Below are 25,070 nucleotides of genomic sequence, written 5' to 3' on the forward strand. Positions count from 1 at the left end.
AAATTGAAAAGAAGAGCAGGTTGTCCAGCTCCTGAGGAGCAGTCGACAGGGCACTGCTGAGGACAGAAAAGGCAAGGCAGAGAACCAACTGGCAAAGATGAAGTTTCTTACCATGCCTTTAGCTGGCAAAATTTGATTTGACAAGCTGTGAGAGACAGAGTGCTGATCTGGAAAGATGGAGCATGAAAAACCCTTCTCACCCAAGTTGTTTCACCTTTTGTAGGCAGCAGGGAGGAGATTATTTTGGAGATGTATCACTGTCTTTGCTGGGCATTTTCGACACACTGGCTTCAGTTCAGGCAAGTGTAGATGCCAGTTGTCATCCTTCATTTTCTCAAGATGTCTGGAACAGAGCTAAGGGCCAAACTCTTGGAATTTCTCCCAGGATCTGCCCTTAGTGTGTAAAGCATCTTCTAAGGGGGTCGAAAGGAAAACCCTTTACTGGAGGTGGAATATTTGCACATGCAGGGTATGAGACCAGCTCAGAGACAGAGAGTTGTCCCTGTGTAGAAATGTCAATTTTGGGGATTTATACACAGCAAAGATTTTTTTTTTTTTTTTTTTTTTTTTTTTTTTTTTTTTTTTTTCTTTTGTCATGGATTCCTCCAAGTTGCTGCAACAGGCAAATTCCCATCAGTGGTGGTGGGAACAGAAGCACAACTGTGGCCATGGTGAGACTAGTTTCTGCTTCTGCTATAAGGTACATTATCCTTAAGTAACTATTTCCCCGGCATTGCTTCTGAAGGGACCCCAGGCTCAAAAAAAGAAAAAGAAAATAGAGACACTAAATAGGTTGTAGAGCTGCCTTCAGTCATCATCTGTCTCTCTGGTCCTGCATGGAGTGGCAGAGCCAGGAAGGCGAAGGCATTTTTCATGCTCTATCCTTTACATCTTGTCAAATGTCAAAAGAGCAAGCGAAGGGTGTTGGTCCTACAGACAAGCCTTCCTTAAAGGAAAAGCATTTTTTTGCCTCCTTTCTTCTCTAACCATCTACTTTTTGTTTTCAAGAATTTAATGACTGATATGACATTAATAGGCAGGTGAATTTCTTTTTAATCTGCATGACTGGCTCCTCTGAAGTGTATCTTCTTTTTGCTCCATACTTTTGCATGTGTCTCTTTCTGGTGTCATCCATTTGTTTTCCATATAACTTTTCTCCATCACTTTCTAACCACCTTTTTTCTCCAGGCCTTAGCTCACCCCACCACCAGTTTCTAACAGTTCTTTGTTTTCATTTTCCTGCTTGCTGTTGCTTCTTGTTCCATGACACTTGCCACCTGAAGCTCAGGAAGAAGGTATGTGACATGGCTTCTGCTTTCTTTCTCTCTCAGTGCGGAGGGAGAATGTGTGTAAAGAAATCCAGATCAAATATTTCACATCCAGTGTCAGGACTGTCTTGAGCCACAGGCATCAATGCAATTGTGTACACTGATGTTGTTTATTGAGCTGGTAGGAAATGGGGCCAATTTTATTAAAAAAAAAAAGATATTTGGTCTGTTTTATTAAAAAAATATTTTTATTTATTTAAAAAAACCAAAGCATTTATATATATATAAAAGAAGTAAAATGCATTGATTCTGCCTATAAAAATGTATATAATATACACATATAAAAATATATATGTGTATGAAAACAAGCATATATATATATTTGTTTTATTATACATTTTTTACTGAACCACTTGACTTATTTTTGGCACAATGGTGTCAAAAGGAGTATTTTAAAGGGAGGGAGACACCCTGCAAAGTTTATATTCATCTGGTAAAATTCAGGAATTAATTTGTTTGACATTTCAAAATTGATAAATGTTGGTGAAAAATTTTCACCATATGAGAAAAAAAAAAGTAAAGCAAAAGAAATATAACAGTTTTATTTTTGGTTGAAAATTCACCAAAAATTGGGTTTAAGGTATTTTAGCCAGCTCTAATAAAGAATAACATATTGGATGCCTTTTTATGTGGTTTTCACTTGTGGTCATATTCCCATATTTCAGTAACATTTATAACCTCATAATGTGCCCATAAAAATGTTATTTTTAATTCTCTTTTACCCTGTAGTTCCATCACTGTAACAGCCTGGGAGCTTGGCAAACCTCAGGACTGCTCCAATAACATATTTCCTGTTTTAATTTTTCTTCTCCTATTTCTTTTGCTGTGTGACGTTTCCCACACACAGAAGAGGCTCAGGAAGAAGGTAGGTGAAGCAGCATCTCAGCCCTGCTGGTTCCTGCACCAGCAGGATGATGTGCACCTCGATTTTGCAAGGTGGTAGAAGAAAGCAAGAGACAAGAGAAAGATGCTGGCACAAACTATTGGAGGGCTTTTCTTGTCCCTTGCACAAATTTCACTGAGGGTACCCCACATCCCTGAATATCTGTGCAGACACCTCTGCTCCAGTTTTGGGGAGGAAGCAGCACAGAAAATCTGGATACTATCCCTTTATCCAAGACACAATGTGCTCTGAGGCTAATTTTTAGCCCTGGGTATTTGTGTGCCATGGAGTAACTGAGGTCTGGCTAGAAAGGTTTCTAGAAGGTGTCAACTGGTTTCTCCTACGTAGCTTGGCAGATCATGACCAGACAGATTTTGAAGTCAAAATCCATCTGTGGTAAAATATGTGCTTAGCCCTATGTTATATAGTACATATGCTATAATATCATATTATGTATAAAATATATAATATATTTTATAAGTTAATGAGTGAATAAGTTAATATAATGTGATATATAATATACATAATGCTGCAGAATTATAACCATGTAGACCCAGCTGGCTCCTCACATTGCACACAGCATTGGCAAGGTGGGACAGTCAGGGTGGAAGAGGGGCTGGAACAGAAACAGAAACTCACCCTTTGCAGTCAAGAGGTTTGGGATATGGTGCTCCAAGAGCAAGGAGCCAAAGGGTGTGTTGGTTCCATATTTGCAAAGCTTTGTGCTATGGGCATATTTTAAACAGGGGTAAACCTGTCTGTACTGCCACAGTAGACTCTGAGCAGTTTGCAGAGTTTTTACAGCATCCAGGTCCAGATGGTTTTACATTTCTTGTATCTGTGTGTGCTCTGATCACCTGTCTCATTTCATCTCCTCCTCTGTTTCCTTATTTCATAAATCCTGTGCTTTTTTTAAAAAAAACTCTCTGTTGCATTCACACACTCTTTAGTCTGTTCTCGTTTTCCATCTCATTGCTTTTGCTTCCTGCCACATCCCACCTGATGAAGCTCCTCCAGCAGGTACGTGCCATCACCTTCCGAACTGCTCCCTGCAGTCTCCTTGGTGGTGGTGGTGGGGCCTCAAGGGTGGTGCAAGAGGAGCAGTACCAGTTACTTTGCCTTTTTGCTTCTGCTGTCTTTGCTTTCCACGTCCCCTCTGTGACGGGCTCTGCTGCTGGAACACACAGGAATAATCTCAGTGCGAGGTCTGGCAGAGTTGTCTCAGTGGTAACCCGGCCTCGCTGCCACCCCTGCCACGTGCAAGGCTCACCATAAAGCCCAGCTGGGCAAGGGCAGGAGCTGTCCTCTAAAACTGGAACCAGAGAGAAATTCCAGCATGTGATATTTGAGCTTACTGTGAGATTTTCCCTGTCTGATATATTTTTGCTTTTTCCCTTCACATGAAGGGAAGTTGTTTCTCAGCCACAGGTGCCTCAAATTCCTTTCCCCTCCTGGCCATTAGCATGTTCTTTACTGGGATAAAATTTTTCCCCCTGAGCAGAATTTTCAGCCTATGGAAGGTTTTCAGCCTATTTCAGCTCATGTAATAATGTATTTCTCCTAATGTTCCTTTGCATCCTGTCCTGTGGCTGTTCACACCTAAAGAAGCTCAAGAGGAAGGTATGTGACATGACGCCTGAATTCTTGTCTTTAAGAGTAAGCTTTGGCTTAGCCAGCAAACCATAAGATGGCAAAAGGAAATGGGAGTTACAAATTGGCATATTAATATAGACAAAACTTGCCACCACTTTTTTTTTTGTGCTGTCTGCCATCATGTTCTGTCTTGACATTGAATGGACTGTCAATGTACATGGTAACTCTTGCATGAAATAAATGCTTGAAAAGTGCTGGGAAATGTAAACTTCTTAAAAGGATGAATGTTGAAAAGCCTTTACTTTGAGATTGGTTGGATCTCCTTGGCAGACTTATTTTGGACCATTTGGGGTGGATCTGGCCTGCAGACTGTATGCAGAAATGCTCATGATTGGCTGATATTCTTACAATAGCCTTTCCACATGTCTTATTTTCAGCTTAAACCCGGTGGTATAAAGCAAATGGTGACAAATTTGATGCTTTAGCTTTGCAAATGATTAAAGATGGTGTTCTTGTTCATATAATGGAGTTTCTAGGCCACTGTTTCATGACAGTACTTGCTGTCATGATGTACTTGTACTTCATGACAAAACCTGCTGGCCTCAGGTTGTAAATCCACTTGGGCAAGCATCAGGGTTATGAAACAGCGTGCTGCTCCTGGCTTTGGGCAAGACTGCAGGAATGGCTGTATAAGACAAATGTAATCTGATATGGCTGCTTAAATCAGCTTTATATTTTTAATATCTCAGACCATTTGCACCCTCACTTCCAGTACTGCTTTTGGTATCCATACTAATTTTATTTCCTTGCAACGTATTCTTAGTCTTTCCCTCCCCCTCCATTTTGCCCAAGTGAAAAGTTGTTCTGATGCTCCTAACGCTCTCATCTCCTTTGCATTTTGCTCTGTGACTCTTCCCACATGCTAAAGCTCACGAGGAAGGTATGTGCCATGACTTGTGAATTCCTCTGTTTCTGTCTGGAGCAGTAACTCGTGCAGAAATTCTGGAGGTGGTTGAAGATGAGCTGATGCAAAAAATATCTTCTGCACGGTTGCTTTGCTCGCATAGGATATGTGGCATGATGAGTAATGAGCACTAACTGCTATTTGAGAACAATGCCTGGGGCACAGGATGGGCACTGCTTATGTATTCCCCAGCACCTGATGTCTCCAGCCAGGCTATTTGTATGGACACCAGTTGGTACAGGGATAGTTTTCCTCAAACCATTTCCTCTGTGCCACGCCCCAGGGTTAGAGGTGGGACAGCCATTTTCTGAAGCAATACTGTGTGCCTTTGTTGGGTGCACCTCTTCCCCAGTTCCCCTGCCACTGCACAGAGACAGAGCTCCCTTTTGCAGCAGTGTATGGAGATGTGGGGAGACTTGCACCCAAAGTCATGAGCGTTTCAACAAGTGACATGGTGTCATACCTAGTTTTTACTGTTGGGGTAAGGATTGGACTAAGTGGCATCATTTTGGCTGGAGTGTATTTGAGAAAAGATGCAGTGTGGGCTTTTTCCATACCTATTGGGGTATTTCTGGTTTAATGTGCATTATGCAAAAAATGGGGTGGCAGGGTTGTATTTTTACTTGATTTTGTAACCAGAATTAAGGTCCAGATCTGGTAAGACAATCTCTGTGACTGGCAAAATAGAAGGTCATGCTTCTTAAAGCATCAGCCTGGCAGCCCAAACCCATTTACTGTTCGATTACCCTTCTTCCTGCCCCTCTCTGCTTGCCCAACCAGGCTTCCATGGGATGTTTTATCCTGCAGGTTGGAGAGCAGTAGCATGCTCATACTCACCCTCCCACATTGGTGTGCAGCGCTATGCACCTGTGGTGAAATCCTGGGCACCAAGAAAATCAATACCAGCTCCTCAGAGCCCATTGATTTTAATAGTGACTGGGATTTCTGTGCACATGAATAAGAGCAGGTTGTCTATACCCCTTTTGCACATTCAAACTTATGGGTAATGGACTTAATTTAAATACAAATCATGTTTTTGTCAGCCGAAGGCTATAGTGGCATTTGATTTATAACATTATGAATTTATATGTTAGGCATCTGCATTTTTATATTCAAACAACCCTTCCTCTCCACAATTCTAATTGACATTCATATGTGCCCTCTATTTCTTGCTTAATCCTATTAATGGCTTTTATCCCTTTAATACCCCCTCCACCACCTTGGCAAAGGAAAGTGTAGAAGTTTTTAATTATCCTCTGTTTCTTGCTCTAATTCTCTTATCTTTCTTTACATCTCCTTCCCTGCTACTTCCCTTTTAAAGAAGTCCATGAACCAGGTATGTGACTTCTGAATTCCTCTGCGTCAATCTGAAGGGTTATTGTGTGCTGGAAATTCAATTCCTCTTGGCAATTTCACAATTGGGTCATGAGCTGAATGCTGAACTGGGACAAAATGGAAACTTATCAACCAACCAAAAAAAAAAAAAAAAAAAAAAAAGAAAAAAAAGAGGAACACTCTGTTGACAGGTTTTGAAAATTATGGCTTTTATATAGTTAAAACATTTTGTTCCAACTTTTCTCCCCCTCTCTCCTTTATGGAAGATTTCCAAATTTTGAAATGAAAATTCTATTTTAGATGCTTCTGAAGCATTGCCTTTATGGATAATGTGGGGTATATATAGTGTAATGCAAGAACAAATCTGGAATAAGAAGATGCCACAAGGCAAAAAGTGGAAAAGTTTTGTTCCAGAGATGCTAATATCTCTGCAGCCTTTATGGTTGTGAAACGTTTCTAATTTTTTTAAACTAAAATTTCAGCTATGTGAGTTCTGAAATACTGAAATTTAATTTAAACTCTGATTTATGTTGGAAAATTTAAACCGTAACTCTAGTATTATACTCAGGAATTCAAGGATGGTGGAAGTAAATATAAAAATCAAATATTAATGATAAACAGTAACTTGCAGCTTCCTCACACCTTTGACAAGTCATAATTTCCTCATCACTCTGTGACGCATAATGAGGATAAAGCTAACTGCTGCATGAAAAATGTAGTAACATTTTTTGTAGACAAACATCTCAATGTAGGAGCTCAAATAACAGGCGCTCACCGGACTTGGAGTCACCCTCACAGTGCGTATGGGCATGTTATAATGGTTATTACCTGGGAAAACAGAAACTGAACTTGCAGTGTCCTCTAAACTGTCTGTGGAAATGATTCTGTGCCATTTGGAGTAGCTTTATTAAAGTAGTCGCATCTCAGCAGCCTCCCAGCCCAGCTATTTCCCTCTGCTGTCCACAGAGGGAGACCAGCCTCTTAGTTCAGAGCAGATTAATGCTTTTGCCAAGGCTGGAGTGAGGGGAAAGCTGATTGATTTTTACATGACTTAATACTTCAACATTCATCTCTTCACTGCTTCTCATATCTCTCCTGTTCTCATCGCTTCTTGTTTCACATCCTTCTCTTCTCTTTTTAATCATATTAATTTTTGTCTCTTAATCTGCACCTAAGGTTTTTCTGACTGTTTTGCATGAGCTAAAGGTCATTGCTTCCATCAGAGCTGCTCTACCTGCCTCTGTACCTCTTTTCTATGATATTTATTGAACTGATACTCACTACTTGCGAGCTGGTTCTCTAGCATTGACAGATGTATGAGCTTAAAATTTGTGCAAAACACAAGGTATTAACATAGTATGATAAAAAATAGAGCCATAACCACAGCCTCCCCATGCTTTCTTTTCCCTTTGTAACATAAAGCAGAATAAAACCAAAAGACAATGTAAATATAACAAGCTTAACAAAAACCTTTTATGTCATAAGGAGCCTGTCCCAGCTTTTCATGTAACTGCATGATTATTTACGTTATTAATGCTGTCTTTGCCTCCCATATCTTCTAAGTCACAGCTTTGGCCTGCACAAGTCACAGTTGTTGCTGTTGTGGAATTCTTGCTCTAATTCTTTTCTTTTTCCTTCTTGACTCTTTCCACCTAATCAAGCTCATGTTTGTGACATCTAAATTCCTATGTATTAATCAGAAGCATTCCTGTACATAGGAATTTGAAGATGTTGAAGAATACCAGTATCATGAAGAATCAATCCATTCTTGAAATTCCCTAAAACTTATTTTCCCTATAGGAGAGTATAAATATTGTTTGTAACTGAAGGATCACCATCTAAGAAGCTCAGAACAAGCTTTTTTAGTGTCCCTGAAAACTTTGAAGGCTGTGATTACCCCATAGCCCCTGAACTATGAGGGTACCTGGGCTGCAGAAACCCAAGCTGCTTACACTTGCAGAGCGTGGATTTCAGAAAGATTCTGGCACACAAATTCAAGCAGTTCTAGTCCTTTGCAGCAAAGACAAGCTTTGTGCAAACACAAATATTGCCAGTTCTCCATAGCTAAGCTCAGAATCTGCTAGCAGAGATTCTTAGATGGTGGAATTTCAGGTGCAGGCATAGGGATACATCCAAAGCAGTACCTCCTTCAGTAACTCTCATATCCTCATGCCAGCTCTGATAGCTAAAAGGGCAACTGAAACCTAGGTAACACTAAATGCTTGTAAAACTCTCTTCTTGGGTATGTTTTCTTTCAAATTTAAGGATCACCAGTGTTACCACACTTGCCCATGGTTTATAAATTTGCATGGTTTAAACTGTTGCAAATCATCAACATTCAAATTCCCTTTATCTTTTGTTTCTATGGCATTTCCTTCCTATCTACTTCCCACTGTAATTACACTCCTTTTCCACTCTTATTAACAGTCCATCCCTATAACTTGGTCTGCAAATTATACTTCTCCAACCCAGTCTTACCAAAGTTTGAGGTGGTCCCTTCCTGCATAACTTATTTCTAATTCTTTTATCTTCTTTTCCTGTGTTTTTCCCCTGACACATCCTACTAAATGAAGCCCCCCCTCCAGGTATGTGATTTAACTTCTAAACTCCCTGGTGTCTGGGATGGTGTGTGTGAGAAGTGAATACAAGGTGACAGGGGATAACAACTGATCAGTTAAGGATGGATTATAATTTGCATGCCGTTGGGGTGGTTCTATTATAGTTTAATATTTTTTCTCAGTAAAGTGTAATCAGCAGTAAGGTGGAGGTAACTTACTCGTTGCATAAAAATTTCACTAGAAACTGGGGCAACACACATATGCTACTATGAAAGGGTAGCTCAGCAAAAAGTCTCCTTGTGGAATGCATTAAATTCTGCCCTGTGATATGAGAATGAATATTTCTTCCTCTAGGGAAGGATTTATTTAAATTCTCAGGGCAGAATTTGACCTATTGACTGTACATGAGGAATATAGACACTGTGAGAGTTCATGGGTTTTTTATGCCTGCTTTGCAAAATATTTGGTGGTGTGTGTGTATGGCTGAAAAGCAAAATCTGCCCTGCAAATTCACATTGCTGATCTATTCATGCTTTGCCAAAACCCAGAAGAATGACATGTAGACCTGCACAGATGTCTAATGAACATTTTCTTCCTATGAAGTAATCTGTTTGTAATTTTACATTGCAAATGGATTTGAAGAGCAGCAGTACATTTACATAGATATCAATGTTGTCTTCAAGGAAGAAAATGGCCTGACCCATAGATCTAGAAGGGAACTGAGCTTCTTTGGAAGTTAGCTGAACGTTGATGATGAGTTATGGCAGGTATTTCAGCAGGTTTCTGAACCACACTGCATTTATTTCAAATGGCTGAAATACTGCTGTAGTAAAGGACGGGTTCAATAGCGCTTTGAGATGCTGGCTATGTTCATGTGCATATTTCCAATCAAGGTAAACCTCGGTACACTGTGCTGTCAGGTTGTGCTTTATGCCATATGATGATTAGAAGTGTTTTTTAAGCACTGCACTATTATCATAAATCTGCCTCTTTTACCTTTCCTGTTCTGTGACTTCTCCTTATGTGTTATTTCAAATGTAAATATTTTACCTGTTTACTTCTTAACTTCATCCTTGGCTCCCCTTTTCCTCCCTGCCTCTCCTCCCCATTGGCTCAGAAGCTCTTTTGGTGTGTGAAATAACAGGTTTCTTGTTCTCATTCTCTTGTTGTCTATCGCAACTTGTTCCATGACACTTCACACCTGAAGTTCATGAGCCAGGTATGTGACATGACTTCTGGTTTACTCTACCTAGGTGCAACACAGAAGTGTGTATGTGTGTGAGAGAGGGAGAGAACAGGAGTCCTGGGCTGGTAGAAGAGAAGAAAACAAGAGAAACAGACACTAACCACAATTATCATTTGCAGCCCTCTTCTCCGTTAACCTCAATGCTTACTGCTGCTTTAACATTACAGCATTTTCAAGTCCTGATAGTCTCGCCAGTTTTCTGCCTGCCTTAGTTCACAAATTCCTTTATTTTTTCTCCTGGTCTCTTTCTCAGGATTCCAAGAGCTTTAAATAACTGTGGTTTTTTCTTTTTTTTTTTTTTTTTTTTCTTTCTATTTCCTGTCTTTCCATCACTGCTTGCACCACGACAACACAGCAGAGGAAGCTCATGAGGAAGGTATGTGGTGTGCCTACAGACCCTCATCCTTTTTCTCTTTCAGTGCTGGGGAAAGTGTCAAAACCACTGACCTTGTTCAAGAGAAAAGAGAGTATGGGAGGGAAATGGTTTTTCTAGATGGATTTCAGTGAACATGGAGAAAGGGACGCTTGTTAGCCAAGTCAAATCACCAAAACAGTGTTTTTCCTTCTTGTTCCATCTCTGGAGAGTCCAAGGTTCCCAGCATAATAGGGAGGGAGTGGGGACAGGTCCTCTTAGAACAGTGCTTGTTGTGGACTGACTACTGTGCTTCTTCTCTTTTTCTTTTGTCCTCCAACCTACAGCCAATGAAGAAGGTGAATACAATGATGGTAGCTCAGTATTGTTTTAGGACAACAATAGTAAACATCTCACTCTCTTTTATATGTCTGTTTTTGTTCCTCACTTTATTTTAAATTCAGGAACTGGGCCAAAACATCTCTGCTGCAAAGAATCGCTCACTGTGCATATCCAGTCACCCTGAGGGAGTCATTAGTGTGTTGAGAAGCCTCTACATCCTCATTAGGATAGTAGATGGTGAAAATCAAGCTCTAGAAGCTTGCTCTGGACTTGTCTTTTAGCTAGAATCTATTGTGTCCTAGCTCTCATCAGCAAAATGTCTCTATCTCCAGAATTCAGGAAAGAATCTCATAAATCATAGTGGCATATTTGAAAATGGAACTGAGCCCTGCATAGACATGCATCCCTCACACAGACTTAGGTGGTCATGGGCTCCAGGCCTGAATCTACAGAAATGTAAACTTTTGCTCAAGGCATGCACTTACAATTGTGCTAAACGTGAGACATCTATTCAGATGGGTGGAGCTAAATATAGCCTGGTTGTAATACTTGGTTGTGTGGGTGCTGGAGCACACAGGTAGGGACAAGACTCATATGAAAGGATGAAAACTAAATGTATGCAAGGTCAGTGTTGCTCTTGTAGAAGATAACTTAGCCCCTCCCTGGCCAGTTTAAGCATATAGAAAGTTCTCATGGAAGTTTAGAGGCTGTTGAAGTAACTTGGTTCTTTTTGACTGCCCCAGCCCCTAGAACACCCTACATTTTCTATGTTTCCTTGTTTTGCTTTTGTAGATTTTGTTGTTCTTCTTCTTCTTTTGTTTTAATTTTCTTGCTTGCTTTTCAGGCTTCTTTTTTAATATAGGGAAGTATCCTGAGGACCTTCCTGACCCCCCCTCTTTCTCATTCTTTTCTTTTTAATAGCATATTGATTTCCTTCTTTTCCCAAGGACACAGTGTGAGTTAGATATGTTGCTTCTGAGAAGTGGGATTAAGGGAGGGTGTTTAGGGATTTCTGAGTGAAATAAAGGCAGTTCAGATGGATTCCCAGAGAAGGAGAGCACCATGTGTATATCTAAAGACTGGGCAGGAGCAAGCAGTGTGGTGGTATTTTGGTGGTGTATCCTCTCCCCGCACAAAGCCTTTTGGAAACCAGAAACTCAAAGACTCTCTAATCACCAGGGCAGTGAACTTGGATTTGCAGTGTCTCTTGCCTTCTTTTGGCAGGGTTCTATGTAGGGATTTTGTCTCAGCCCCATGGCTCACAGTCAGAATGACGGGAACGTCAGTCAAAATCCGCCATAGGAACAGGAATTTGCTATGACAATTCCTGCTGGTCAGCAAATTTTGGCCCAGTTCCTTGCCTTGGTGTCTTGAAGGGGCATTTCAAAATAAATCCTATCCCTGGACTGCTTTTGGTTCATACAGTATGGACAAAGGCTGCGTCATGCACTGCAGAGGATAGAATTTTTTACTGTTTAATTTTTAATAAAATACCCCTTTTCTGGTTTTCTGGAGGTACCTTTAAAAATTCTAACTACAATTTCTTATTTCAAGAACTAACCTTGTTTTTTCATTGTTACAATTGTTTGTTGGTGGCAGCTGAGACCAAATTCACACAGTTATTGACAGACAGGTGTCAATCCTGGCAACCAAGATCAACAAACAAAACCAGTCATTTCCTGTCTACTCTTATTTTCCCCCCTCTCTTTGAAGTGTTACTAACTGGCAGCTTTAAGCCAAACAGGAATGTCTATTAAAATTATCTGGGTATGTCATGAAGGAAGGGAATCCTGTGTAAATAACATACCTGATAGACTGGTTAATTATAATTACTTTTCCTCTCTCTAGGTAAAAAGCAATTTAGCTAACATGTTAAAAAGCTCACTGGCTATTTGAAAAGCAAAACAAAAAAATAAGTGGAGGAATAGAAAAGCACGCTGTTGGCTAATGGTATTTTTCTTCAGGAGTGATTTGGGACTTCCTTTATAGTGGAGCAGTCTAAAACACATTTGTAATTACATGCTGTTTATTTTCTTAGCATTGCTCTGGCATCTGGAAGCCTCAACTGAAAAATGTTTTGGCATGCAGTGTTCTTGCAGTAAATGAGAAAAGTCTACCCCCTAAAATTATGAATTAATGAAATTTGTATGGGAAAGAGTGAAAAAAAGGAAATGTTGGTTTCTGATTTCTTTTACCCATCTTTCACATCTTTTCTCTTGATTATCTCAATAACCCATTTCCAACCACTCTCTCAATTTTTTCTTATGCAACACCCTTACATCTGATTGCCTCAATAATTTTTTCCAGTGGAAGTTTTTTGCTATTTTCCCCTCTTATAATATTTCATTTTCTTTTTCCTATTTTTTTTCTATTTGCTATTCTAAATCTCCACCATCAGTCCCCAAACTACTGGATAAAAATAAGCACTTGAAAAAATTTAATATCTTTTTGAATTATGATATCAATAACAGGGTTCATGCACCTGCTACTGAAGCAGTTATTCTTACTTTTACTTTACAATTTTTAAATTTTTTTTTACCAGATTCAGTAGGCTGTAAGCTTTTTTACCTCAGTTCCTCCCACTGAGCCAACACAGGCAGAATCTTGTCTTGCAGAATCCCTAAGCATCCCTGAAAGTTCAAATGTAGTGTGTGGTTATGAAAGCCAACCTGGGTCTTTGAGAGAATGGGCCAGAATAAGTACATAGGTTTTATTTATTTCTGTTTGTGAGAGTAACAGCACTGAACTTGCTGGCATTAAGCTGGAGTTAATAACTGAAGTTTAAAAAGAATAGCAGGGAGGGGAGTTGACCACAAGCACAAATGTTAAGCGAGTAACTCATGAGACCAGCACATTTCTGAGAGCCAGGGAAAGGTCACTTATTTCAAGGGAACAATGCTCACTGCCAGAGGGCCCAGGCTGGCAGTCTCTGTGATGGTTTGGCTTGCCTATCAGGGCAGTATGCCTCTCCTGGAGATGAAAACATAATTCCCATTAATGCCCATGGGAATTTTGCATGTACCGCAGCAGGAGAGGATGCTTGCTAAGAGAGAATGGCCTTTCCAAGCTGGGTTTGAGGAGCATCACACAGTGCAGAAGAATAAGTACCATCCCCATGGCATGGAGGTATCTCAGGGACACGTGCCCTAAGATGTCTTGGAAGCCAATGAACCTGGAGAAAATGTGTGTCATAAAGGTTTTGCCCTCCTGGACTCCATGTGAGGCATTTGAACAAAACTGGTGGAGCCTGGCTATCACTGAGATATGATATTTTGAATTCGAGTTAACTTTAACAAAAAAAGTGCTGATTGAAAAAAGCATCATTTTCTTCTACCCTCCAGCCCAGCTGGCCTCCATAGAGCTTTGGTCAGGATGATTTGAGAAAAATAATTTTGCATTTACATAAAATCACTGCTTTCCAGATGCTACATTTGGCACTTTTATACAGTCTCTTGATTATTTTCTGCCAAATTCTGTTTCGAGGGTAAACCAGCAAAAGGGGTGTGTGAATGTGTGTATTAGTTTTGGAAGAGCTTGAGATTTAACCAGTTTCTCTGTATGTTTTCCCTAAGATTAAATTTCCCTTCCCTCCTTTTACTTTAGCAGCTGGCGTGATCTCTGTTGTTTTAACTTTCTTCCTCCTTTTCCTTTCCTGTTTTGCTACATCCTTCCAAATACAGAGGAGAAGCCCAGAATAAAGTAAGTATGATGGACAGGGTTTCAAAACCCTGGGCTCATTTTCCTGATCTAGCAGAAGCCCTTAGATTCTCTATTAGGCAAATGGCCACCAGAAGCCTTTGTGCAGCTCTCCCTCATACAACATCCATCTGTTTATTCCTGCATGCTGTTCCAAGATGTCTGCTTCCTTCAGAGGATGCCTTAGCAGCAGTTACTGGCCTGGGCCTTAAGACTTGTTCCTGGTAGAGTCAGAGAATTCATGGACTGTCTGAGATGCAGAGGGCTCACAGTATCCCAAAATACAGGCAGCTCCACAGTAAATCCTCTGAGAGGCCATGGCTGGGAAACTGCCCTCTCCATCCAGGGTTACTGACAATGGCAAATGTTGGGCTGGGCTGAGTTGAGCTTTGCTAAGGTTTCCCATGGACCTTCTGGCCCTGGGCCCCAGCACCTTCCCTTCTCACTCTGCCAGCTGCCCAGGATGGAGTGTACAGCCCTGCACAAGCAGACTCACAAATAAACACATCTTTCCGTGCGGTACGGAATGACCACAGGCTTTGGGAATAAAGAGGAGTTTTAGGGATAACTCTCTGCCCTGCATGACCTTCCAGGAAGGACAATGGTCCTTAGGACTTTTCTGGAGTAGTTTTCCACTGATGTACTCTTTCACCCCTCCCTATCTCCACCAGCATTCATTCTTGTCAGCATGGTTCCTGAGGGCAGGGTGGGATAGGCTATTTAAAAAGCTGCAAATTATTTAAGGTTAAAATCCTTTTGTTTGTTTGTTTGTTTGTTTTGTTTTTTTTTGTTTTGTTTTTTTTTTTTTGTTATTGTTTTTGACTCTCTGCAGACTAACTGCTCCTAAAATACCAGAGGGTGAAAAAGTAGATTTTGATGTAAGTATTCCTGAGACTGGCTGTGTTAGTCCGTTGTACCTGATAATAGACATGAGTGCAAACCCACATAACTCCTCCTGCATTGGATATTGCTGAGGGTAAAGGCAAAGACAAAAGTATGGTTGATTTGTCATTTGATTTCAGCAAAAGGCTACTCTCTGCTCCCTGAAACTGTCTGAATGCATTCACTGATAATGTGACTAAGCTAAAGTCATGTATTTATTTTTTTGTTTATCTCCTTGAATCTTTGAAGCCATTATGAGGAGAAAGAAAGTGTTTTAGGGATCTCAGATCCTCTGTCCCATTGTTGCAAATGCCTTTAAAGTTGCAGACTGTCATCTGTTGCTGAGAAACATTAGCTAAAATTACAATTATAAGTAGAGAGCCAAACACCTTCCTAGAACGTTGATAGAAAAATGAGGAAATCCTGGTGTTGAAAAGCTCCACAGAAATATTTGCTTTACCCAAAATGCAGGAATATTTTGTAGGTAATATTTCTATTACAAAGCAAACAGGAGGCAGTTGAGTATATGCAAAGATAGGTGTGTAAGCAAAGTCAGGGATAAAATAGGGTGTAGCGAAATGGGAGATTTGGATTCTTTACACTTCTGGGCTCCTGACTGTTGCATAACTGGAAATGCATAGATTTCCATGGAAATCTACAGACATTTTCTACTTTAATTTCTCCGTGCATGCAGGGTGCTGGGAATGTCCAGGACATAATACTGGAGCAATATGGCCTTAATGAGTTTTCCTGCTTTTCTAGGACATCCAAAAGAAAAGGCAGAACAAAGACCTGATTGAACTGCAGGCCTTGATTGACAGCCACTTTGAAGCCAGAAGAAAGGAAGAGGAAGAGCTGGTTGCCCTCAAGGAGAGGATTGTGAGTCCTTGTACTCCATTTCCCTGTACTAGATTGAGAGATCATCTGTAGATGAGAAGCTGAAACTGCTGTCAGACTTTGACAGAAAGCTGTGCTGTCATGTACAAGAAGTTACTCAAGTCATCATCAAATGGCTTCTCCCCCCATTTGTCCCCTCTCTTAGCCCCTTGTTTTATATCTGAGAATTGCACAGAGACCCTTCTGCATGCTCTAGAAAGAGAGAAGGTGGCTCACACTCAATGAAGCAAAGCTCTTAGTAGTGGGGTGTAGCAGTGGAGGCAGGTAAAGCCACGGTGGTGATCAAATGCCTCTGCCACTGCTCCCTGCAGGAGAAGCGTAGAGCTGAAAGAGCAGAGCAGCAGAGAATCCGGGCTGAGAAGGAGAAGGAGCGTCAGGCAAGGCTTGCGGTAAGTGTCTTTGCTTCCCTCTCCTTGTCCCTGCATCCAACTGGAGAGATCTCTAGAGACAGAAAAACTACAGGTTCTGCCTGCCTCAGTCCAGAGGTGAAATGACCACTCTCTAAAGCAAGGGCAGAAAACAGGAGTTGCTAATTCTCATCAATGTATTTCTCTGATCACATTCCCTGCACGGACACTGGCTGCTGGGGAAGCTGGGAGTCTGTCCTGGAGTCACTTGTTTTGTGTGTTGCACTCCACAGGAGGAAAAGGCACGGAGAGAGGAGGAAGATGCCAAGAGAAAAGCTGAGGATGATCTGAAGAAGAAGAAGGCTCTGTCCTCCATGGGTGCAACATACAGCAGTTATCTGGCTAAGGTAAAAATCATGGATTGATGAAAGAAATATGAAAACATTTAACCATTAAGTTGACTGGGAACAGTCTTCATTAGAAGTTGAGGAAAAGGTCCAATGTTGCAATTGTTTTATTCAGGCTTAATTTCTGCAGTCTGACGTTAATTGGTGTTCTGAAAATAGGCTGACCAGAAGAGAGGAAAGAAGCAAACAGCTAGAGAGACGAAGAAAAAGGTCCTGGCTGAGAGGCGCAAGCCCCTGAACATTGACCACCTTAATGAAGACAAGCTGAGGTAACATGTTTATCCTAATTTATGGAATGTAATCCACTGATTTTTGGTTTTACTATCCTGGAGTCTTCTCTGGTGATAAAATGAGGTAGAGGAGGGGGCCTTCCTTGAAATTCATCATGGGGCACACTTAAATTGTGCCCTTGCTTAACCTGGAGAATGGAGGAGAAATGGGAATGTAGGGAGGGGTTGAAATGGTTTGGTAGCCCTCTAGCTGTGCTCCTGGCATAGCTCTGTTAGCCTATTCTGCTAATTAGGATTAGTTGCTCACAGGGCTAGCTCTGGAATTAGCTGAACAAGCCTACAGACTGGTATCTGTAGCATTCCCAGGGGTGAGTTAATGCTGCTAAGGTATGAATAGGATCTCCATGAAGGCTGGAGGTTTGGAAGCTAAGTACCCTGGTGCAGAGAAGTCATCAGATGATAGTCTGGACTGTCGCCCTGATTTTTTAAGATTTTCTAAAGCCTTCTGAGTTTACATTCTTGTAACAAACTTTCTCACACAATTTTCTGTAAATAAATTATTGTTTTGCATTCCTTCATAGAGGAGGAGAAGTTTGATGGACTAGTAGTTTGTTCAGTGTCGTTGGAGAGGTGGCACTTTCACCCTCCAATCCACTGTCACCTTTGGAAAACTATAAATGCTGGAGTCAGAAAAAATAAAGTAGTCTCTTTACTGTGACAATAGCAACAGCTCGTGTCGTGCTTTCTTGTGTCCTATAGTGACACTGGACTGCAAATGTTGGAGTTTACAAATGATTGAAAGTGGCTCACCTCAGCCCTGACACAGATGAGATTGCACAATGGCAACCACTCTGCTTATCTGGGTGACTTTCAGAGTCCTCCTTCCTTCTTGTCTGATTCCACTGCAGTCTTATCTTTTATTAAGAGTTAGGGGGAAAATTAGAGGAATTATGTTAATGTGTAACACATACAAGACTGCAAGTCTAAAAGACTTGAAGGTGACAAAAATGTGACCTTGAAAATGATGAGTAGCTTTAAGAGAACACAGGGGGTTTACAGGAAGATGTGTGAGTGGCATTAAATAAAATTCACTATTAATGTGAAAACAAAGGAAAATATCTGATGCCATGTGTTTCTTCCGTCTTCCCTCAGGGACAAAGCTAAGGAGCTGTGGGACTGGCTATATCAGTTGGAGACTGAAAAGTATGATTTTACAGAGCAGATCAAGAGGAAAAAATATGAGGTGAGTAGAAAAGCCATTTTGCTAATGGTACTGGGTCCAAAATGTAAAAATCTCTCTGATTCATCTGGCAAAAGTCATGTTGTGACATGATTTGGATCTCCAATGACCCTCTGCAATATTTATGCAGCAAAATGCTTGGAACTACATTCCCCGAACATACATACTTGAACGGGATTTCACATTTTAGGCTAAAATTGAATAGATCACTTCTAAAGTTTTCAGTGCCCCATGGAAAGGCAATCCCAATGGAAAATGGACCCCCTGCCCTCTTCTGAAACATTATTCATTCTTGTTTATCCATAGGTAACTGTGGCCTGAAAACTCTCAGTTCACACACCTCCATTGCAAAGTAATATTTTTAGATCCATCTTTGATTTCAAACTTGAACGTTGTAAGTTTTATTCCATCCCAGATTTTCTGTGGCCTGAGCTCTCTGGAGTTACTGAAAACTGTCTCCAGAGAGGAGCATCTGACTGAAGTGTCATATGGTAGCAGAAAGTGGGCGTGTTTCCTTCACACAGTCGCTGGATAGATAGGGCGGCACTCACCCGCGTTAGGTTTCAGTGGCTGAGAAATCCTGCTGGATCTCTGCTTCACTCTCCTTTTAATTCCCAGTCACACAGACACATGCTGACAGGCAGTGAGCAACACCAATGTAACTATCTCAATCTCTCTTAGATTTTAACAATGCGTTGCAGGCTGCAGGAGCTTTCCAAGTTGTAAGTACAATGAACTTGCCTGTTTAACAGCAGCAGCAAAGGCTACCAAATGCATGAGCCTGCCGCATGGTCAGAGCCGGCACCAGACGGGAGCTGAAACTTGGCTCCAAGTGCAGAGAGAAAAGAGAAAAATGGATCTTGTGTCTTCCATTCACTTCCTTTTTCTCTCCCTTTCCATTCTTTGAAAAGATGGAAAGTGGTAATTTAGGAAAAGAGTCAAGAGTTTAACAGGGATTTACTTAAAGAACTGAGCATGCAATCTACTGAGAGCACCTTAAAATAATTCCTTATCCAAAACTCTGTGTCCAAAACCAGGTATTGCATGCATGGGAGCATCACCCTGATGCACCTGGGGTACATGTAGAAACAGGGATACATGTGTAATAGCTTGGACTACAGTGTATAGAGAATAGTATGGGTTTGGAAAACTTCTCCACCTTGTGGCACATGGTTATCTAGATCCAGAATACTGCAGAGAGCTAGCTTAATGATAAAGGCCAAGTGGGTGTGGAAAACAGGAAATAAGGCCCTGCCAGGGGAGGGGTACATGCTATGGTAATGAGACCTCTGCATAAACAAAGAGGTGGGTGCCTGCAGATGAAAAGCAAGGAGACAAAGCACAAAGAATGAGCAAAGCAGAAGGAAAACACACAACTAAGTTGGGAGAGGAAAAGTGGAAGAATAAAGGGAGGATGACAGGAGGAAAAAATTAGGAGAAAGGTAAGTGAAAATAGGAAAGAGAATGAAGGAGACACAAGCAAGGATGCAAGGGAGAGAAAAAGGAAGGAAGCAGGACACAGAAATAGAGCCATTCTTTAGCTCTAGTGTCTGTTGCTCTTTGGTGCTTCATTGGAGAGTGAGTGTCATAGTCATATCATAAGGTTTATGACTGAAGGTAAGTCTTAAGTGCTTGGGTCAAACTAAGACAACTGGTTCTCCTCAACACTTGGGGAAGATATTTGGCTGGAAAATAGCAATTTAAACTGCTGTGACAAATACTAAATCTTCCACAAGTAAGTACAAAAGCAAGTGATCTGTTGATCTTTCCTTGCTTGTGCTGTCCTATTCCTGGTAATATTTCAGTCTCTTATATTTTTTCTGTTTGCCATGGGAAGACGTGAGCCAGGAATTACCAGTTCTTGGGACAACTGGAATGTATGACTTTTGTTTTTCTTTTTTTGCACGTGGAGAATGTCAAGTGCAACTTTAAATATTTAAATTTTAGGTCATCAATTCTTGGACTGGCAGAGCCAGTGCAGAATTTTGAACTGTGCCAAAAGCAAAGCATATGTCATGGCAAGGGCATTTCTTCAGTCCAGGAAAACTAAGTTGAACACTGACTCAGTTACAAATTAGAAGATGAAGGGGCAAAAGTCTTTATCACATCCTAGTGTACTGTAGGCTCTTCCAGTACATGAGTCCCAGGATTTCAGTAATGAGTCCAGACCTACAGACCAAACAGCGCTACTAAGTCAGGCTATATAATGTGTTTATCCCATGCAAGGTAGGTGTTTCCTCTCCTATGATCCTATGCATCAGGTAATCTTCTCTTATTAAATGAGTGGCTGGGAAAGTGGTGAGTGCTGCAAGCTCCTCACCTTCTGCTCTGCCAGCCAGCAAAAGGTATTCCAGCAGAATGTGATACCCATCTTCCATTCCTGAGGTCCCCATCCAAAGATCACTGAACATCTTTGGGTTTACACAAACACTTGATGCATAGGAGTAAGGGAAGAGTGAGAAGGTGACACTGAGAGACGAAGGTGACGGAGGCATCCGAGAGTTTTCCAGTTGGCCAAGGTGATATTCAATTCCAGTTTACATGCCTGCAGTTTGACACGCGAGTCCATGGGAGATTAATTTCAATATGTAGAAACACTTCTGGTAAGGGTTATAAAATTCTAGCTCTTCTGTCCCTATGAAGTTGGTTTGCAGATTTATTGCCAAGAAGTAACATTTCTGTCCTTCAACCGTGGGTGAGCTTTTATTTCCAAGTATTAATTCCTCCTACAGGCGCCTGTTTTGAGCACTTCAGCAGGTAAAATGCTACTCTCCTTGAGGGAATAAGGTTTCTTTGTCTCTAAAAACCCTGGTCATGTATGTTGTTTGCAGATTGTCACCCTCAGAAACCGGATCGATCAGGCCCAGAAGCAGTAAGTATTTATATATCCTCTTCCTAGCTCCTGGCTTGGGGATATCTTCTCAGTGTTCAAATGTGTCACTTCAGCCTCAACACTGACATTTTGTTGTTGCAATGAAATGGGGCTAGAGATGGAAGGGCCACTCCCATCCTGCCTCACATTGAGAAAATGAAGGGGAAACTGAAGTGAATGTAACACCTAACAAGAACAAATCATGTTTCTTTACACCATACCTTCAAAAATTTCCTCTGCTTATTGTTGGGTTTTTCAAACACCTGATTGAGGTGCTTTGAATACTTGAGGGACTACAGCCCTAGTTTATGAAGGATAAACAAGTGGTTGCTAAGTTTATAAAGAATGATGTGTAACAAGACTAACATAATGGGATTTCTGTTGTGAGTTCTTTTCACTCATCATCTCTCTCCCACTTTCCTTCACTGCAAGACTATTTCATTACTTTTTTGAGTCTCATATTTTTATTCTAGGTGTTTTTAATGGATTTATGAGATACCAGAGGTATTCACATGCAGAAAACTAACACTCACAGAGAAGAAACTGCAGGGCAGAAAGGGAGGAGAGGTCTCCAGTGGTGGGTTTGCTCTTCTCTGTGCATCTGTATCTTTTTAGCAAAGTCATACCTGGAATGAAGCAGTGGTCTTTGGTGATATCTTTGGATGACAGGAGTGACCAGTTACTGCCTTCCCACTTCCCCAAGATGCCCTGGCTTACCAAATGAATGTAACACTGGGGGTTTGGTTGTCTGTAATGTCAAACATAAGGCTTGGCCTTCCCGTGGTATTTTCTGTACAGAGCTGTGGCTGATAAACCTCAGCAGAATGTGCAGCTGCAGAAGGATGCCATGGCTCCTGGAGTCTGGGTGCTCCTGCTCTTGTGGGGTGCTACCACACCACCCACAACAGGCCTGCTTGTTCCCCCAAAAGACATGATACTCTCCCAGGCCATCATTTGAAAATGTTGCACTGAGAAGCCCAGAGCTGGTGAGATTTCTGTGTGCTTAAGTTTCTATCCATGTTAGACACTATAATTCCAAGGCAGTGCCTGCCAGCGTGTTATACAAGGATCAAATGAGTCTCTTGCTTCAGACTTTATTAAATCTCCTTAAGCACACTCTAAAGGTTAGGTGTAACATCAAACGTCACAGGTGCTTGTGGACATAAAAGGAGTCTGTCTTTGTTTGAGGAGCTATGCAGTTCCTACACTGGGTTTTGAACCTTCAGAAAGGCTGGCAAAAGGGGCATAGAGCTTAATTTAAGATAAACAGAAAGCGCATATTCTCTTTATGTAAACCATCAATTTTTTAAAATAGACCAAGCCTATCTTGGTCAAAGGTAAAGTATCCACTATGTGTGTGTGTCTGTCATTGTGCTACATCCTTCTGTAAATATGGCTGGTGCTCTTGAACCGATCCATGGGGTAACACAACAAAAATCACCCCAGATGTCATGTCCCCATGTTTTTCTTCTCCCTGGAGGAACCAGTGGTTCTGAAGAAAGGCCTCTGTTGGCAGCAAGGCCCCACCACCTTGTGCTTGGTCCCCAGCCCCACACTCTGCATGTACTTTGGTTCAAGAAGCAGCCTCATCATTGTGTGTGTGAGCTGGAAAGGTTTGTGGGTGTACCAAGCCCCACAAACCAAGGTGCTGCTAATGGGAACTAGCGCAGAATCTAACTCAACTAACTTCCTGCCCAGCCTCATTCTGAGTTCAGGCATCTCAGGCAGAAGGTAAGTGGCTTGCATGTAGGATTGCCCTTCTGTGTGCAAGAACTCCAGGATAGAGATTGCGTCAGGTGCTTTGAATGGGGAGTGTAGCTGGAGTGCTCCCATGAACACCATGAACAAGACAGGGATACTGATATGAGATCAGGCCTAAAAAGTTGTTTGAATTCTTTTGGAGGCTCTTATTCTCATGATATAAATAACCACTCTGCTAGAGCAAAGCACTTCTTAGTTGTATTTAAATTAGTGTTCAACTTGTTGCCTCTACTACTGAATGGAGCATCTGGGGAGTTTGATTAGAGCTCTTTCATACTGAGCAAATTTCTCTAGACAGAGCTCTAAATCCTAAAATCCAGAGCACAGCAGATTTCAGATATTCAGAAAATATCAAGTCTGTGCCTGCATAGACCTGTTGCTTAGTTTGGAGACCACCTAGATTTCTACCCTGAAAATCCAGGAGTCTGGAAGGGTCCATCTCTTTCAGGCATGAACATCCTACCTTTCACACTAAGAGCCCCGGAGGAATATTTTTCCACAATATCGACAATATTTTTCTTAGGATGTGGTCAATGGCAGGTGTGCCCAACATGTGAGAAGCGAAAGCAGCTGAAACCTAACCTAAGAGTCAGAAATGCAGAGTGGCCACAGACCCCCTCTGCTTCCATCATGCTGACATGTTTTTCTTTCCTTTTGCATTGTAGCAGCAAGAAGGCAGGAGCCAAGGGCAAGGTTGGTGGGCGCTGGAAGTAAAGCACCAGGCAGGATGGCCTTTAATGGTGTGCTGAACCCCTGCTGGTCTCCTCTTTCCTCCTTCACTGATCCCTTGTGTTCTTATGCCTCAATGATAACAAAAAATCACATCAGCCTGGATTGGCTATTGCTGCTGCTTTTCTTCCTGGAGGGGTCTGGTGGCTTCCTCAGGCAAGGGGAAGCGGTTCCTTGTGGAACTGGGATGACTCCTTGCTGGCATCTTCAATTCCTGCTGAGCATGTCCCTTATCCTTCTGATACCAGTCCTATGCTGTCCTGTAGATTGCTTTGTACAAATCTCTGGATTTTGTAAATAAAGCACAACCAGTACCTACTCCAATAACAGCCCTCTGGAATGGTGTTTTGTATTTTATTTAATGCCTTCCCATTTTCCAAGGATTTGGGAGTTGGTCCAAACTTATCATTTGATCTGTCTCTCCAAGTGGGAAGAGGCTCAGTGTCATCAGCAAAGACTCAGGACTGGGGGCCTGTTTTAAGCCATCATATAGGCAGATACCAAGAGCCGACTGTTCTCAGGGGGCTCATAAACTGGCTGCCAAATGTAGTTGAAATTGACTTCAAAGTTCAAGTGATGAAGTGAATCAAAGAATTGGGAATAAAGGAACAAATCTACAGAAGTGGTAGTTCTTAGCACATAGCTTTTATTAAATGCAGATGAGTGCAATAGAGAATGATTTATTCAAATATTACATTAAAATATTTATTGAGGCTGTTAGCCTGCATACAATATTAAAGTCCAATACTGAAGTGTGAATTACTTGGTTAATCCAGTGTAGATGTCAAAACATGAGTAGCTGTTACTAAATTTGAGATGCAAGCTGTTCTGTAGGGCCTCTTGTCTTTGCCAACCCTTGAACTGCCCTGGTGGAGGTAAGTCCATTAGAGTCTCTCCCATGTTTCCAAATTTCTGTTTCTGGTAACTGTTGTCTCTCTGTTGGCATGTGCTGAGGTGTCATGGACTCATCAGTGGTTTAGGTGCGAAGAGGCCTGAAAGATCACATAGTTCCAACTCCCCTGCCATGGGTAGGAGCACCTCTCATTAGACCAGGCTTCTCATAACCCCATCCAGCCTGGACTTGAACACTACCAGGGATGGGGCATTCACGGCTTCTCTGGGCAACCTGTTCCAGTGCCTCACCACCCTCCCAGTGTAAAGAATTTAATCTCAGCATCTAATCTAAACCTGCCCTCTCTGTTTAAAACAGCTGCCCATTGTCCTGTCACGTGATACCTTGGTAAAAAGTCTCTGTCTTTCTTGTAACCCTCTTACATACTGAAAGGTCACAATCAGGTCTCCACGGAGCCTTCCCTTTTCTTGGCTGTGCAACCCCAGCTGTCTGCCTGTCCTCACAAGGGAGGTGTCCCAGCCCTTCCAGCATCCCTGTGGCCTCCTCTGGACCTGA

At 41.6% G+C, this 25,070-nt stretch overlaps 1 protein-coding gene across 1 annotated transcript; it reads left to right on the plus strand.

The window, feature by feature from the left end:
- Positions 1 to 595: 595 nt before the first annotated feature.
- On the plus strand, positions 596 to 23,989 carry TNNT3 (troponin T3, fast skeletal type). The gene is made up of 14 exons (XM_053945864.1): positions 596 to 671; positions 1,284 to 1,295; positions 2,176 to 2,193; positions 3,817 to 3,831; positions 8,677 to 8,688; positions 14,282 to 14,300; positions 15,130 to 15,175; positions 15,942 to 16,058; positions 16,388 to 16,465; positions 16,717 to 16,830; positions 16,990 to 17,099; positions 18,213 to 18,303; positions 21,132 to 21,172; positions 23,599 to 23,989. The coding sequence occupies exons 1-14, from the start codon at positions 596 to 598 to the stop codon at positions 23,645 to 23,647; spliced, it is 798 nt and encodes a 265-aa protein (XP_053801839.1). The 3' UTR covers positions 23,648 to 23,989.
- The last annotated feature ends 1,081 nt before the right edge of the window (positions 23,990 to 25,070 follow it).

The sequence above is a fragment of the Vidua chalybeata genome, chromosome 6 (assembly GCF_026979565.1).
Source record: "Vidua chalybeata isolate OUT-0048 chromosome 6, bVidCha1 merged haplotype, whole genome shotgun sequence".
NCBI lineage: Eukaryota > Metazoa > Chordata > Aves > Passeriformes > Viduidae > Vidua > Vidua chalybeata.